This window comes from Chelonia mydas, chromosome 21 (genome assembly GCF_015237465.2).
Source record: "Chelonia mydas isolate rCheMyd1 chromosome 21, rCheMyd1.pri.v2, whole genome shotgun sequence".
In the NCBI taxonomy this organism is placed as follows: Eukaryota; Metazoa; Chordata; order Testudines; family Cheloniidae; genus Chelonia; species Chelonia mydas.
The window spans coordinates 6,606,248-6,623,456 of NC_051261.2; the positions used below are offsets into that span (position 1 = coordinate 6,606,248).

Below are 17,209 nucleotides of genomic sequence, written 5' to 3' on the forward strand. Positions count from 1 at the left end.
GGCTGAAGATATCATTTTATAGGAGCCCATTAATTAATAGAAATGACTAGAAAATATGGGAAAGAAATTGGGTAATCTACCTTTTCTGGTCAAAATTTTCTGAATTTTGATGAAAAACTGTTTGGTTCAAATTTTGACCAGATACCAAATTGGAAGAGAAGCAGAGTGAATTATTTGTGACTTTTTTGGGGCGGAGGGGTGTGTGATAAATTCATCCTTTTTTATATTTGAAATTTCAATGATAAAAAAGTTGAAAAATCAAAGTTTTAAAAATGTCAATAACTGAAATAAAAAAATTCATTGGGTGGGGTGGAGGTACATGATCACGCCTTTGTGGAATAAATGAATTTCGGCGAGGAAAGGGAAATCACACAAAGGACTTCTTGAATGAAAAAGTCATTAAACAACAATCGATGCCTATTAGATAGATCTTTTCATCAGTAGCTCTCAAAGCACTTTACAAAGATGGTCAGTGTCATTATCCCCTTTTTACAGATGGTGAAACTGAGGCACGAGGCAGGGAAGTGGCTTGTCCAAGGGCACTCAGCAGGCCAGTGGCAAGTCAGGAAAAAGAATGCAGGAGTCCTGAGTCCATCCCTTGCACTATCCCCTAGGCTACAGCAAGGGAGCAACAGAGGTGAGATTAGATCTCATGAGTCTTGGCCCCCCCATTGCTCTACCTATAGGCTACACTGCCTTTCAGAGATGGAGCTAGAACCCAGGAGTTCTGGCTCTCTGCCTGCAAAGTGTATTTCTGCACCACGCATAGTGCTGGTTAAATGTCCTTAATGTAATCCTGTGTAGGGGCAGCTCTTTTACTAAAAAAAAAAAAAAGGGCATTGATCCAACAGTAGAGAGAGAGAGGGAGAAGTAGCTTTACAAAAATCACAGCGTGTCCCTTTAAGAATAGGCAGTGGTCCTGCTTCTCCTCCCTACAGACTACACTTCCCACCAGCCCCTGCGCCCACAGACTCCCCTCTCTGTCTCACTTTTCTCCGCGGTGCCTGATGGGTAATGCAGTTTTCTTGGTGGGGCGGAGCTAGTGCAGCCACCTGACCGTCTCACATGACAGCAGCTGGCAAAGGGCCTGGTGGCTGCTGAAGGAGGAGCAGCTTCTGCTCTGTCCCTCTAGGCGGAAGCAGGGTTAGGTCTTTACCTCCATCAGCCCTAGTAGTAAGCAGAGGAAACAACCATTGCGGAGTGTGGAAGACTTTCCCCCCAACCTGTGTGATGAGTGTGGCAGGACTCAGCTGTCCCTCCAGTGCCACTGCATGAAGATTGAAAGGCCAGGAAACGTTCTGGGTTTGGCTGTTGATTTATTTTATGTTATTCTCGTTCATCCTGTGGATAATTCTTCTTTGGGACTAGTTATTTTTTAACTTGCTTTCACTGCAAGCCAACCAGAGGGGTGTGCGTCTGCAAGAGGGAGCAGAAGTTATTAAGAAGCTAATTCTGTCTCTCTGAGCGGTACAGAGAAGGCCATATCTGCAGGAGGAAGCAGAAAGTTATGCACTGTAGCTAGGTAATGGTATGCCCTTCTCTCTAAGTGAAGGGCATTCTGTATAAAACACTGTATCTCCAAGGAAGAGCAGAAAGTTATACAGAAACTAGACCACTCTGTCTGCGTGTGTTGTGCAGAGCAGATCATGTCTGTGAGAGGGGAAATAAGTATTTACAAACTTTGGTTAGCACATGTGTGTCCACTTCTGTGAGAGTTTTCCACAAGAGAAAGTGGTTTTTGGCTCCCTCACCCCCTTGAGTTACATGTGCTCAGATTAGACTAAAGATGCTTGAATAATAAAGAGAGGGTGGTTGTGTTTAGTTGGTATAAAAATGGGGCACAATGACCATATGTTTAAAGTTCTGATCGTTGGAGATGCTACGGTTGGGAAGACGTCGCTGGTGCAGCGATATGCCAACGATAGCTTCAACAAGCACTACAAATCCACCGTGGGAGGTGAGTGATCATCAAAAGATAGCTGCATGCAGTGATCTATTTGTAAGGAGGAAATCAGCAAAACTTTCAAATGCTGCTCCATTCTGTTCTAAACTATATGTTCAGTGTCTCTAAATGTGGAATATTTTCCCAGCTGGGGATGTGTATTTCCCTCTCCTCTTGCTATATTTTTCTGTGGATTGCGTTGTCATTTGCTAAATTATAATGTTTGTGCGCTGCTTTGAAGGTTGGAAGCACTGTGCCACTGTGAAGTATTATTAAGCTTATTACAACATGCTGGTTTGTAGTTAGAAGTCCTTTGTGAGACTTTTCTTTCCTTGCTAGGGCTTCCATTACCTTCCCATCAGTAGTGTCTTACTGGGGCAAATTCTGCAGTATATATGCTGGCAAAACTCCTGTTGATGTCAGGGAGAGTTTGACCTGAGTAAGAGCTGCAGGATTTGATTCCCAGAAAGATGGTAGTGGGCGACAGCTATCAGAAAGGAGAATACCTCGGACATCTTTTACTATTGCATGTTTGTCAGCAAGGATTTTTGTCAACAGAGCGAGCTGTCTCCTTCATGAAAAGGCCAGGAGTTTGTAATGGGCTGGTCTAATGAAGGATTGAAGTGTGGAAGGAATTACTATTGTCACAAAGGGGGAAATTAGGATGGTTGTATCTTAGCACTTACTATATGCGTGGACCACTGTGGCACAGTGTTGTTGTTGTGCCATTAAATAGCTGTTGTGTTCCATGTTCCACCCCAGAAGTGCCAGCGTTTCAGTGCTGGTTGAAGAGATCACTGTATCTACTTTGTGGTCTAAATTTTCAAAAGAGATTTTGGGTGCAAAGAGACCAGATTTTTAGCGGGTGGATGCCTGGGACTTTCTGAAAATTAGGTCCTTTTATACTGGGCTCCCAGAATCACTAGTCACTCTTGAAAATGTAGGCCATAATTTATCTCGTGTTTGTAAAGTGCTCTGGGGTCATTTTAAGATGAAAGCTGTTGTAGAAATATACTGTATTATTCTTATTTATTGAGAGTCCTTTGCTCACAGACTGAGATGTGAAAATTGTTTCTCCTATACCCTCCAGCAGTAAAAACCTGAAGTAACTCAACAAAAGGAGCACTTTTCAGCCTGCAAGTATAATATTTTGCATTTCCTTCAGCATCATACAACTGAGGACCTCATGTTGCTTTACACCTGTTATTTAATTAGGCCCCTGTTGACAGATGGGCTAGTAATTTTTCTGATCTTACAGAAAAGGATCTGGGCAGCCTGACTCTAGCCACTTGAGCACAAACACATCCTGATGAGGTCTAACTCTGAGGCCTCTGATCATTACAAACTGCCCAATGAACCTGAAGCCAGCTTCTCTTTAAGGCCCTCTCTATGCTGGGAGCACCGGCTACGGTTGGTGGTTGGGTATGGGAACTGCTTTGGAATACGTTTTCCAAGGCGCCTTTAATCACTGTGGGCTTGTTGCCCGTGGTGGAAAGGAATATTGTTTAAATGGCCATCCTAGCAGCATGGCTGCTACAAACAAACCTGCTAGCGAGTGTATGTTACAACTTCTTAACACTGCTAGGCAACAGTTTGAGGTCCTATCTCCACTGTAGAATCAGCTGTGCTGGAGGACCCAGTGACGACACCTTAGGCCTGGTCTACACTGGGGGTGGAGGGGGGAATCCATCTAAGATACGCAACTTCAGCTACGAGAATAGCGTAGCTGAAGTCGACGCATCTTAGATCGACTTAGAATCACTTACTTCGCGTCCTCGCGGCGTGGGATCGATGGCGGCCGCTACCCCGTCGACTCCGCTTCCGCCTCTCGCCCTGGTGGAGTTCTGGAGTCGACAGCAGAGCGATTGGGGATCGATGTATTGCATCTACACTAGACGCAATAAATCGATCCCTGATAGATTGATCACTACCCGCCAATCTGGCGGGTAGTGTAGACGTGGCCTTAGTTCCGTGACATGGTTAATGCTTGGCCTTGGCCTTGTTTCCCTAGTTTATAACATAGTTGAAGCCACTCTAGCAGAAACTAAATTTCTGTGTGCAATGAAACCATGCTAGTTATGGCCAGGTTGGAAGACCGGTGTCAAGAATGGTATCCATACTTTGAACACATTTTAGCAAACCGGGATACACAGATAGCTCCCATGTAGACAGGATCGCAATAGACTTTCATCCTGAATTCCTCAGAGGAGAGATTTTGAGTGAGCACAAGGTTAGCACGATTGGAGAACACAGTTAAGAGTGTTTGACACTTCAAAGGCTAAGTGGGTCCTTGAATTTTTAGTGATGGTACCATGTGTTAATTAACTCAGTTGTAAAGTGTGATGTAGATGCAACCCAAATATTTGTTCCATGATGCAAATGTCTGAGTCCTGTTTATGCTAGAATCTAAGGCTGTGTTATGTAAGATCACTACTAAACATTTAAGTATAGACTTACACTAAAATGGAACTGTGTGTTAATTGTCTTGAGGACAAGCGCATCATAACAGAGACTCGCAACACAGTTGACTTTTTTGCATACAGGACCTTAATAGTGTGTGGAAGCAATCCTGTGTTTGAAAACATCATCCAGCACACCTCTAAACGCTAACATAGCAGGGCTGAATAACAGGCCAAGTGCAGGAGGCACTAAGGCTCCATCCAAACGGTGTCTGAGTGGGACAGAATAATGGAGGCCAGTGTTGGTGCTTTTCCTCTTTTTCAAAGCACACGCTTACTTTAATCTCTCCGCTGGAGAATCCAAGATGAAGAACTCGGTCAGAGGTTCTTAAACTGGGGGCCTGCACCCCACTGAGGCCGTGATGTACAAAGTGCCTGGATTTGGTCTTGTAAAATGGGCACTTACATACAGCTTTTGATCACTTGCAACAGCGGGGGGATGCATTTTCTCTCTGTGTCCTCAATCGTTAGAAAATGAATCCCTAGCTTCAGAAAGTTTCAGAACCGCTGAACTAGATATTAGCTCAACTGGACAGCCTTCCTTTGGATTGCAGCCTATCCAATTTGTGTCACTCCTGAGAAATGTAGGTCAGGTGTGTGTATTTATGCTCACTGGGCACTTGTTGGGATTGGTTTGGTTTGGAGTGGGGAGGTTGTGTGTGAAAGGAAAAACTGTGCCCCAAATAACAAAAAACACCTCTGAACTGTTTCAGGCAGCACAAAATGGAGACAAGTAAAAACAAAACAAAAAATTGGCTAATTTTGTACATTCTTGGGCATTTATGAAGAACCAGCACGAGCTTCTGACAGACGGCCGTGCTTATTTTTAATGCATTGATACATTTTGCTTTATTAAAAGAGTATTAAACATAGCTGTTTGCCATTTTCTTCAGTTTTGATCTAGGATCAATAATTTTTTAAAAAGGCAAGATTAGCAAGGCTGACCTTTCATTTCAAACTATCCCCATTGTGTATATTGGCCCCTAATCAAAATGAACTGATTAGTTCTGCCTGCCATTGAAACTGTGTATCAAGGGCACAAAGTGTGCAATACAAATACACATGACTGAAATGAAAAGTAAATCCAGATGATTGGGGGAGGGGAGGTCTCCTGTAAAGCTCTCTGTGTAATAAGATTACCTGTATCTTTTTTTTTCTTTTTTTTTTTTAGTTTACATTGTTATTTCTCAAGATCAGGTGCTGGAGAGGGCTTATTCTTCAGAACTCTCCCTGCGAATTTAATTTTCCTTTGATGATATTGATATTATTTATTATTTCCTCTACTGTAGCGCCAAAGTACCCCAGCCATGGCCCAGGACCCCGTTGTGCTAGGCGCTGTACAAACAGAACAAAAAGGCTCTCTCTACCCCAAAAGAGCTTACAGTCTCAAGCCATGGTGCTTGCCCAGCATTGCTAGTTGAGCATGAGACTTGCAAGTGGGGTTTTGAGTCCCATTCTGCAAATCAAAAGCTTTGGGTGGGATTTTCACAAATGTTCGTGGTGGCCCGAATAATGATCCTGTTGACGTCAGTGCTGGCTTTGGCAGGAGCAGAGTTAGTCCAACAGCGAGCTAATCCCACCTTGTTTGCCTCTTTCCTAAAGGACAGCATGGCTGCATTCTGTGCCACAGTCTGGGGCATATCTTGCACCAGATCAGCCCCAGCAGTGCTAGCAAGTGGGAGTGCTATAGTACTGAAGGCACGGGGGTCTCTACCATTGTGTTGTAATAAGCTTAATAACCCTGCTCAAAGTGGCTATGAACAACATGGCAGTGAAAATCCGAGTGCTTTTTCTATGCTAGTGCTCCTGCTGCAGCCAGTGCTGGTGGAGCTGCAATGGCAGGAACTTCCCACAAAATGCTGATGTAGACAAAGCTATAGCCAGCGTGATACACCGACAGCAGAGGGAGCAGGATGGACATGGGGTTGGCTGTGCCCAGGGAAAGAGTAAATGAAAGCAGGGTGTAGAAGGAGAAAAGTCAAGTGTGGCATTCATGTTACGGTCCACTACCAATTGCCATTGCTAGTAAAGCACCCATCAGTTGTAAAGCAAGATGCCTGTAACCACTGGTACAAATGGGTGGGGGAAACGCACAATGGTTTTACATAATCCCTAATCAGATTTCCTCTCTCTTTGGGGCCTTGCAGTGGATTTTGCTCTGAAGGTGGTGCAGTGGTCAGAGTCCGAGACTGTGCGACTTCAGCTATGGGACATTGCAGGTGAGCTCAGACAAGCCGCTGGAGTCAGTCGAGACAGAGTTTCCAAGTGTCCAACTTGTTTGACTTTTTTTTTCTTCTTCTTCAGCAAAAGACCCTTAAAAAACCCAACAACTTTATTTTGGGCTGGCAAAAACAAAGATTCTGTTTTGTGGTGTACGGTTTTGTTTTTTGTTTTTTTTCAACGGTGATTAAATGTTGAATCATGTGGCTAGTCTAGAGAGAACATATCAGCGTGGATTGATAAATTCCACAGCACGCTTTCCACTGTTTTAAAGGAACACAGACTGAATGGGGAGAGAGGGAAGGTGATGTGTATCAGGATGGAGCGTTTTAGCTCTCTAGGTCCCCTGTCTGAATACAGCATGGGCTGGTTGCCATGAGTAGAGTGCTGATTCTCTGCTCCCTCAGGGCTAAATCAGGAGTAACTCCCACTGCTATGAGAGAAAAAATGGGCCCTGAAAGTTACCATCTGATGGCTGTTTGGTGGCCTGTGTGAAAAGAGTAGTGGTTTCCTAGAGAATAAGTGTCCATATTAGAGATGGGGAGGCCAGCAATCAAGTGCTCATGGAAACAGGATTCTCCTACAGGCCCTGGAGGTGGTGGGTCTGGGTTGGGGTGAGGCGCATTGTTTGGGAGACAGTGGGATGGAGAAAACTTTCATTGCAACTGCATCTGCTGCTGTAGAGAACCAGAAGAACTAGCTTCCAGCACTATCAAAGTTTAGCGTCAAAAAAGAAAGGAGACAGAGCAGTGTCGTGGGGGTGTGCAGGCAGGGTACGGGGTTGGAGCATGGAACTGTGGGACTGGGTGACTGAGTGAAACTCCTAGCTGTGGCTTTATCCTGTTTCAGTATTTCCGTGTGTGTGTGTGTGTGTGTGCGCGCGCGCGCGTCACAGGCATCAATCTAATCATTAAAAAAGGAGAAGTTGTGCCAATCGCATCAGCATGCAGATTTCAGCTGAAAACCCAAGAAGCCATTTATGGTTTGTGGGACTAATGGCTGCTGCATTGTTGTTTAACCCCCAGCAATGTGCTCAGGGCTGTACAAGACGCTCAGATACTGCCAGTCCCTGCCCTGCTGTGCTTACAGTCTAAAAAGCACACGGGGAAGATAGCAGTTGAGAGGTAAGTAGAGAGTGTATTGTTGCTAACCCCTTGCCAGCATAAGAGCCTGTAAGTGCTACCAAATCTTCAGTGCTGTGTTGTTGCAACACAATCATCATCCACCCCGTGGTATATAATGGTTTGCCTGTGTCGATTTGACCAAGTCCCATTTCAGTCGTGTTAGTGAAGCATGTAACAGGAATGGTTCATAGTTTGGTTCTGTCTACAAGGCGGGGCACTGCTTAAACACAGATTGTGGCTACCTAGAGGGCTTATACCAGTGCAGCTGTGCTGCTGTCAACTCTCTAGCAGAGCCGCTCTAAGCGGATGGGAGAGCTCTCTCGTCAACTTAATTAATCCACCCCTAACGAGCGGCAGGAGCTACGGTCAGCAGGAGAAGCTCTCCTGCTGACGTAGCACAGTCCATGCCGGCACTTAAGTCGGTGTAAGTTATGTTGCTCGGGGGAACGGCTTATTCACACCCTTGAGCGTCACAAATTCTCTCGACGTAAGTGGTACTGTAGACATACCTACAGTCGTTTTGGTAGCGTAGCGAGGCCCTAAGTGCTTGGTCAGCCGGTGGTTAAACCTGTACCGCACCAGCTGCGTAGTTAGCAGGGTACTAGCATTCCTTTAACTAACATGGATAGGTTATTTTCTGAGAACAGTGCTCATAACATTACAGGATGTATACAGCACGTAGCCTATAGCACTGTTGTGCTTGCACACACTTCGGAAAAAATCCCTGTGACTAGAACCCTCCGAACAGCGGTGTTTAGACCAAGTATTGCTGTTGTTAGCCAGGCTTCACCATGGATGAGGTAAAGCTGCAGGTGGGAAATGAGGTGAGCTTAAATGGCCACGAAAATGACCGTGAGAGGAAAGTGGTTGGAAAACAGAGGCTTGGGGAACGTGTGACTTGAGCACATTGGTGGTGGGGGAGGAACTTCTAAGCTCTAATATCAGCTACGCTGCTGAATTGCGTGGGCAAGACACTGGTCTCCATACCTCAGTTTTCTCATCTCTAAAATGGGGATAGTGATACTTCCTTCTGCAGAGGGGTACTTGGAGGCACAGTGTGAGGTGGCTGGCTCTAGCTGGCTGCAACTGGGGCAAATCCTCAGCATGGACCAATCCAAAAAGGCGATCTTTAAAAAAAAAAAAAAAACCTTTCCCCTCTTCTCTCCCTCTCTGCCCATGCAGGGCAGGAACGCTTCACATCCATGACCCGGCTGTACTACCGAGAGGCATCGGCCTGCGTTATAATGTTTGATGTCACTAACTTCAGCTCGTTTGGCAACAGCTGGAGGTGGAAGCAGGATTTGGACAGCAAGCTCACGCTGCCAGATGGAAGCCCGGTGCCTTGCTTGCTGCTGGCTAATAAGGTGAGCAAATCTATATGGACCTTGGGTGTATGCGTGTTTGAGGAAAGGAGGTTTAAATTGAAGTGAGGAAGATGGCCTTCTCCACTAGACTTCGCCAGAGCTGTTACATATCTTGTGGTCTCGCTAATCCCTTCACCTTTATCTGGCAAGGATCTTGTGATTAAAATGCTGAGCCAGGGCAGTGCTGCTCCTTACCTGGTACCATTTTTACTTAGCTTGTAAAGTTTTGAGGACGGTGGATCAGTTCAGGAGACCTGGTCGTTCCTTGGCTGGGCAGACATTTGGACAGTACTGGCTTCTACGGTATGTCTGTACTGCCCAGGAAGGTGTGATTATAACACGGGCATTTAACCTATCTAGCGCAGGTAACAGTAGCAGTGAAGATTCATAGAATATCAGAGTTGGAAGGGACCTCAGGAGGTCATCTAGTCCAACCCCCTGCTCAAAGCAGGACCAATCCCCAATATTGCTCCAAAACCCTAAATGGCCCCCTTGAGGATTGAACTCACAACCCTGGGTTTAGTAGGCCAATGCTCAAACCACTGAGCTAAGATGCCACGGCATGGGCTAGCAAGGGTTCCCAGCTGCCTTGTACTCTGGCTGGTTGCCCATGCTAACGCCCATCCACTGCATCTCCACTATTATTGTTATCAGTGCAAGCTAAATTAAAGCTAGTATGGGTATACCTGCTTGCACTACAACCACCCCTTTGCTTGCAGTGTAGACGTACCTCTAGATTGAAAGTGGCATTTTTTTTCCCCCTTCCCCTCTGAGAGAGTTGATCCCAGGAACAATCTGGGTACAGGGAAGAGTGAAGAGCAAGTGGGGCACAGCTGGGAGTTTCTTCAAATTCCTCCCAAACCACTTGTGTTTAGGTAGGTGTTAGATAAGCTTATGAGGTGGAAATCATCCAGACAGACTGGTTAGTCCTGCAGGAACTTTTTCTTCCCGATGTGTGTGTGCAGGATCAGCCTCTGCATAGCTAGATTTCCTCCCTCTGGTCTGATTTGTGACTGGTTCCCCTGTTAGCATTTCTCACTTCCACTTTGTTTACAACTTGGAGTTATTTTTTCTAGCCTGGGCTAAACACTGGAGAATGTGTTCGAGGAGACAGTCCTGCATTGACAGGAAGGATAGATTGAATGGGATCTAATAGACCCCCCTCCCCCCCTCCTTGGGGTTTATACTGCCATCCATCACCATAGTATCTGAGCACCTTCCACACCTGGTTTCCATGATTCTCCTTGTGGAATTGGTGAGTCAGCAAAATGGTTGATTGAAGATCCGTCGGAAGAGACGGATTGTTATGTCCTTTTGTGAGCAGATTTTCAGATCATACCCATGCTGGGGGCTTGGACTGTTTGCAAAACCATCTTGAAAAGCACTCTGAAACCAGTTCAGGCTAACACTTAAAGATGGGTGGGCTGTCCATTGTGGATGGAGCCGTACCATGTTTAGACTGGGCTCTAGCCTCACTGGCCACTTAGGCTACAATGTGATTTATAAACTGAGCTTAAAAAGGGTCTCGTTGGCCAAGTTCTGTGTTGAAACAGAATCAGTCGGACTTAATACAACTCTTTGAGGTTGGTTAGTCAATGTCAGTGCGAGCCTTATATAGAAAGAGCTTTGGCCGATGCCTAATATTCTGAGTTGCTTCCTCATCCTCCGTTGGAGTGTGGTTTGCTGTGCGCTGTCAGATGGCTGCTGTCTCTTGCCCCACGGGCAGCACCAGTTTAGATTGCCAGGTATCACTTTCAGAACCGGCAGCAGAGAGTTCTCCTATGAGGGCTCCGTGTCTGGAATCTGCTCCTTCTGCTGCGTGATCAGAGCTAGAGCGTGGTGGCTTTCAGAGGGTTGCAAAGCTTTTCTGTCCACACAGATCTTTAATTTGCACCAGGTTAGGATGAATATGTATGGCAGGGCAGGGAAAGGGTTAGTATTCTAACGAGGTCACCTATATGGGTGACCTGAGACTTCCCTTGCTGAGAGAGATGCCATCTGTGTATTGCTGCTCAGTGTCAAGTTTCAGTGTTCAAATCGCTTGCTGCTGGTTTGTTTAATGATTTATTTCTCTTGTATTTAAAAAACCCCAATCTTCTGTGGCTACAGGGGTGTCCCTTCTTTGTGCTGATATCAGCTCTGTGGCCCCTTCAAGGTCCAGATTGGTGAGGCTTATCTAGTTTGAGTGATAAGGTCTAAAATTCAAGATTAGCTAAGAGCTGATTATCAAAGGCATGATAAAGGGGACAGCATGTTATACGGTCATTCTCCTTCTCATTGGGGAGAACACCTCCTCCTGGTAGCAGAGTTTAAAGAACGCAGGCTCTGTCTACACTAAGGAAATCTGCACCAGTGCAACTAAATGAGTGTAACTGTGCCAGTGTAAACCCCTAATGGAGATGCACTGCACCTTACTTCTCTATGTTAGCATCAGTGTAATTGCATGAGTGTAGTTAGGTTGATGTGAATTTTCTTGATGTAGACAGAGCATTTCCTAGCCTGGATGAGTGAGAACATTTCTCTTCCCCACTGCTTGCTGTCTCACTCTGGACAGATCTCCAGCACATGCATGCTTGTGCCAGATTACTCTCAAACCAGATAAACATATTGGCTTTTACATTATCCCACTAGGAACCCCTATCTGATCATGCTCTCAAGGATGGCAAGGGTTGGCACTCCATGTTATCTTTTGTTTAAAATAAATAAATAAAACGGCTCCTTTTAAAGTGACCGACTCTTTTTTTTTTTTTTTTTTTTTTTTTTACAGTGCGACCTTTCCCCGTGGGCAGTGACCAGGGAAGAGATTGATCGGTTCAGCAAAGAGAACGGTTTCTCTGGCTGGACTGAAACATCTGTCAAGGAAAACAAGAATATTAATGAGTCTATGCGGTAGGTATGATGGCTTCTCGGATGCCTCTAAAGCAGGGATACTCAGATTGAGGCTCAGAAGCCGCAAGTGGCTCTTTAATGTGTCTCCTGTGGCTCCTTGCGGCACATGATATTAAAACACCGTGTGATTTAATTATTAACGAATCAAAGTTATTATCCAATCAGGATGTTTTTACTATGTTGTTAACCAATTGTAGTTGATAACCTAATACATGGTTAGTCATTTTGCTCTGAGAATTATATAAAAACAGTAAATGAAACCATGAATTCACACAACTGTTGCTCTTTGGGGTAATGTCGATTGCTAATTTGGCTCCTGAACCACTGAGGTCTGAGAATCACTGCTCTAAAGGGTTAACCTCCTGAGGAACTGAGCACACTGTTGGCATTTATCATATAGCAGTAATAATGTGTAAGTTAGTCTAAAGGGAAACTGCAGCTGGAAAGGTCAGAAGTTATCGTGCCCATGTTTAAGCTGTGACAGGCATTGGGAAATACAGGGTTTAACAAAATACAGTAGATATTTTTCATCTGCCGGTCTCTATTGGGAGAATGGGAGCGGGGTGTAAGAGACTGGAGATCTGTTTGTAACACAGTTATCCTTCAGTGGAGTTATCCAAGCAGAGAACTTGGCCCTTTTACTTTTCCTAGGTTTTATGAAAAGGTGTTGGATTCTCATTCCTGGACACCAAAGCTCTCTGCTCTCATAATGGCTATGGCAGGAAAATGCAGACTTCCCCATCGAAGCCTGCGGCTGTGCCTTGATCCGGAACAGGAGGGGCTCACCTCCAGAGGTGGGGAGGGTACTTCAGTCTCCGTGATTTGTTCAGTCACTGGCCTCTCTACTGATGCTGCCAGCATATGAGCCAGCTCGTGTCCCTGATGGTGGTTTGTGCTGGGGACACTTGTCCTCAGGAAATTGGATTGAGAGCTGTAATTTGTATTACCTAGTATTGTCCCTTTAAGTCCACAGCAGCCAGCTCTGGCCCATAGGAATGGTGGCTATATCCAGTTGTGTACCAGACTGTAGGGGTGTAGTCTCTTGCTGCTTGTTACATCATGTATGTTGTTTCCTAGAGTCCTTATTGAAAAGATGATGTCGTCGTCCATGGGTGATGGAGACCTCTCTGTTTCTGGCCGCGGGGATTATATTAACATAAAAGATGCTTCCCAACCTGGCTGGGGATGCTGTTAGCTACGCTCACTTCTCCGTCTGCATCAGAGCAAAAGGGAATGTCTTTTTCACGATGCTGGCTTTATTAAGTGGTGAAGAATTGTCTCCTGTTCAACACACACTGGCTCTCAGTAAAGCATTGCAGTCCATGGCTGTGGGAGAATTCCTCTTTATTCCAGCACAGTAGCCACCTAAAGCTCTCTGCTGCTCCTATCGTTTGCTTTGTGTCTCCTGATTCCTGACATGGCGTTACAGTAACTCCTCATTATTTCACACTCTGGATCTGTGTCTGACTAATTTATCTGTTGTGGAAATGCCCAGGACTCTGACAGCTGTGGCAATTGGGTTGAAAGAGGATGCTTTCGGGTCGCCAAAATACCTACTGGGGTGTTGCCTGATCTGCAAAATGGATTGGTGTGAATTTGAGAGATTCTATAGCACAGCTTTCATGTGTGTACATTGACTGCAGTGCTTAGTTTGTCCCTGCCTTCTGCTCTGTCTCAAGAATTGCCTAATTGCCTTTTGCCAGTTACCCCTTTTTGTCCCTCTACCCCATACATATAACTCTTCTGATGCCACTTTATTAGGGCATCCAGCGGTGAATGAGAAAAAGGTTGTAAACCCCCTTGTGTTGTAGAACAACAGTACTCTTTGCTTTTATTGCACCTTCCATTCTGCCATCTCCAGTAGCTTCACAAATGCTGATGAATTACTTCCTTGTAACCATTCTGCAGTGGTGAGTAAAGCCTTTGGTGGTAGTCATGGTATGGCTCACTGAAAGCCCAACTGCTGCTTTTGGCGATCCAAGGAAAAGCAAAGAAAGGGACTTAACTGGTCAGAAGAAAATAATGGAGAAAACTCCTCTTTGCCCTTTTGATGCCTGTTATTCTCCCTGCATATTCTACATGTGATCATGGCTGCTGACTGACTTTGGGGCAAAACATTCAGATGGTTTCATAAAAGCACATATTTGGCAGTTTCCAATAAAGGAGTTAATATGGATCTCGGCCCAGTAAAGCCGTGGTTACATGAATTGAGGTGGTTCAGTTTTTAATCCTAACTTAAAATAAGGGCAAAATGAATCCTCTGAAACAGGGGTGGCATTTTTCTGTGGCAGTTTCAATAAGGAGGCTGTTTGGAGGAAGGATATTAAAGGGCTACTGTCAAATAAGAGAATGATCTGAACAGAGGACTGTGAGCCAGGAACATATGGGATCCATTGCTTGCTATGGGAGTGATCTCTTCTGTGGCCTTTAGTAAACCACTTCACCCTTCGTTTTATATATATATAAATGGGACTAATTACCCTGATACCACAAAGAGCTGAAGACTAATGAATGCTTGTAATGTACTTTGGACTTAAAATGTTCTATATAAATGATGAGTAATAAGGATTTAGGCCCAACATTTTGTTAAAGGATAAAATCCATAGAAGAATAGGACACAAGCAAAATTCAAGGATTTTGTTGTGTTAAGTGCATTTAAATATTCCATCACTGTGCAGTCAGGATTCACAGTGAACCCAAACTGTGCAGAAGGTACGAGAGAACTGGAAAGAGGAACTAACCAGCAATGAAGTGGAACTGACCAGTCTAATTTTATTGTCTAAAGAAAGTATAATACAAAAAGTAAAAAGCCTAAAATATAAATAAATTGGTTTTTAAAAATCCTATTTCTATTTTTAGAAGTCTAAAGATTAAATAGGAAAAGTAAAAGGTCTTGTTTTTAAAAGGGTTGATCTTGACAGCGTTCCTCATGATATTGATGATAATACCTAGCACTCTGCATCCATAGATCTCAAAGTGCTTTACTAGGGAGATCACTAGTAATATTCCCATTTCACAGATGGGGAAACTGACGCACAGGGAAGGAAGTGACTTGCCCATGATGGCACAGTAAGCTAGTAGCAGAGTCAGGAATTGAACCCAGCTCTCCTGAGTTAAGTCCAGTGCCCTACCCAGTAGGCAATATTGCCTGGAGGAATAGATTTAATCACACATGGTGATGCGCTTTAACCTGATATTCAGCTCTTAATTTTGCATAGGTAACTGCCTCTCAAAAATAAGCAAAAAGCTTGAAATCCTTAAAGGTTTCTCATATGCAAGACATAAAGATCTGCCCAAGAGCCATGGAATGCTGGTATGTGCACAGGTTTGGGGGTTTTTTTTGTTTTGTTTTCACATATAATTCACTGCTTGTTAGCTGCTCAATAGGCGCAATAGAAAAAATGAGTGTCAAAAATCAACCCAGTGCAGCAAAGAATGGTCTTTGTTTGTTTTCCTGTTTGGCTGAGTTTTTAAACAGCTCTCAATCTGACTGTGCAAATTTGTGTTTTCAGAGCTGTGTCTCTGACACACAAGGCACTTAAAACAAAAAAGCAAGCTTGTTGTTAACCTTTGTTTAGTTCTTCTGCAAGACAAACTCTGGTTCAAAGTCCCCATCTAAACTCAGGTTTTGCTATGTTAGGCAACAAGTCTTAATGTTTTGTGAAACTGTTTCTGCTCATGTGATTGTCTTGTCTTGTCCATTGTGGTTGGGAGACTTTAGCTTAAAAGTTTGATGGGTGTTTTAATGTGAGACCAAGGTTTCTAAAAAATTATTAACAAAGTTATGCCCCATCTATGCAGGTTTGTATAGCCGTTCTAGGAGAAACATGGTAGGAAACTGTTTTTAAGCAAAGAGACTGTGGATTTTCATCTTATTGGTGCTTATTATGACTTTGTACTCTTTTTGCATGATTCTGTGCCAGTTGACCTCTCTCTCTCTCCTCTTCCCCCCCCCCCCCCCCCCATGTTATTGCTTCATGTCAGAGATCTTTGGTCTGTACCCATGGGACTCAGATTGTTAGGTTTAGTTACACATTTTTAAATTGTGATACTTGGATTACTACAAATCTACCAATAACTAGAAAATTTTACTGCAGTAAAACTTCCAGGTGATGAATACAGTTCAAAGAGCCAGTCAACCATATAAAAACTCTTGAGTTCTTTTATTGTTTTTTGTTTAAACTATTTGCTGTTATGCATAGTCTTGCATGGACTTTTTTTTATAGACAAGATTCCGATTAGTGTTTCTTAAGCTACAGTATTACTTTGTTTATATAAAAAGGAAAAAGCTGGTGATTTCTTCTGTAACCATCAGTAACCAAGGCAGTATTGAAACAAATTTGTAATAAACATTCTGACATTTTTACACTTGCTTGTTTAGTAGTTATTGGTTTTTTGTCTAAACAGTCCTAAGTCAGATAAGTTCACAAGTCCAAAACAAAAATATTTCACTGTCAACAACTGTATCTGCAAAGAGAATTGTGTGTGTGAACATTGAACTGTTCCCTCTCTGCCCCAAAAATAAGGTTTCTGTCCTACAATGCCAGCAACACAAATGCATCCGTTTCACATAAATACGCTGCTGTTATGATATTGTGCTAAGGGTTCTATTTGTTAACTTTTGTTGACTCTTAGGAATCCAGAGATTTAAACTTTCATGTACCACTCTGAGCCTATCTATGCTACATCATTTACAGCGGCACTGCTGTAGTGCTTCTGGTGAAGATGCTCTAAGCTGACGAGAGAGCTCTCCCATCGGCTTAATAACTCCTGCCTCTGTGAGAGGCCCGTAGCTATGTCGGCAGGAGACGCTCTCCCACTGACATAGCACTGTCTACACCGGCGCTTAGGAGGATGGCTTATTCACACCTGTGAGCAATGTTACACTGAAGTAATTTGTTATGTAAACATAGTCTGAGTCTTTCAAGCTCTGCTGTCTCCAAGGAGTCTGCAGCTTCACCTATAGTTTTCTTATGTACTGCATGGGTACACTGTGATGATCATAGCTTGTGTCCCTTCAGCTTTGTTTGTATTGGGGAAACTGCTGTATTTAGGGGAACAAAAGTAGATGGAGATGAGTCGGCAGGTGTACCCACAGGTCAGGAGTAAAGGCAGCATTTTTCATCCCTGTTCACATTTGAGGCCCAAAGCCATTTTATCCTTGGCCAACAGTGCCTGTGCATGATTTTAGATCACATTACTATTCTTTTG

General features: G+C 44.1%; 1 protein-coding gene across 1 annotated transcript; it reads left to right on the plus strand.

Annotated features, from left to right (window-relative positions):
• The first annotated feature begins 1,025 nt into the window (after positions 1 to 1,025).
• RAB29 (RAB29, member RAS oncogene family) lies at positions 1,026 to 16,369 on the plus strand. Its single transcript, XM_007065097.4, has 5 exons — positions 1,026 to 1,957; positions 6,549 to 6,620; positions 8,928 to 9,109; positions 11,877 to 11,998; positions 13,076 to 16,369. The coding sequence occupies exons 1-5, from the start codon at positions 1,834 to 1,836 to the stop codon at positions 13,191 to 13,193; spliced, it is 618 nt and encodes a 205-aa protein (XP_007065159.2). The 5' UTR covers positions 1,026 to 1,833; the 3' UTR covers positions 13,194 to 16,369.
• The last annotated feature ends 840 nt before the right edge of the window (positions 16,370 to 17,209 follow it).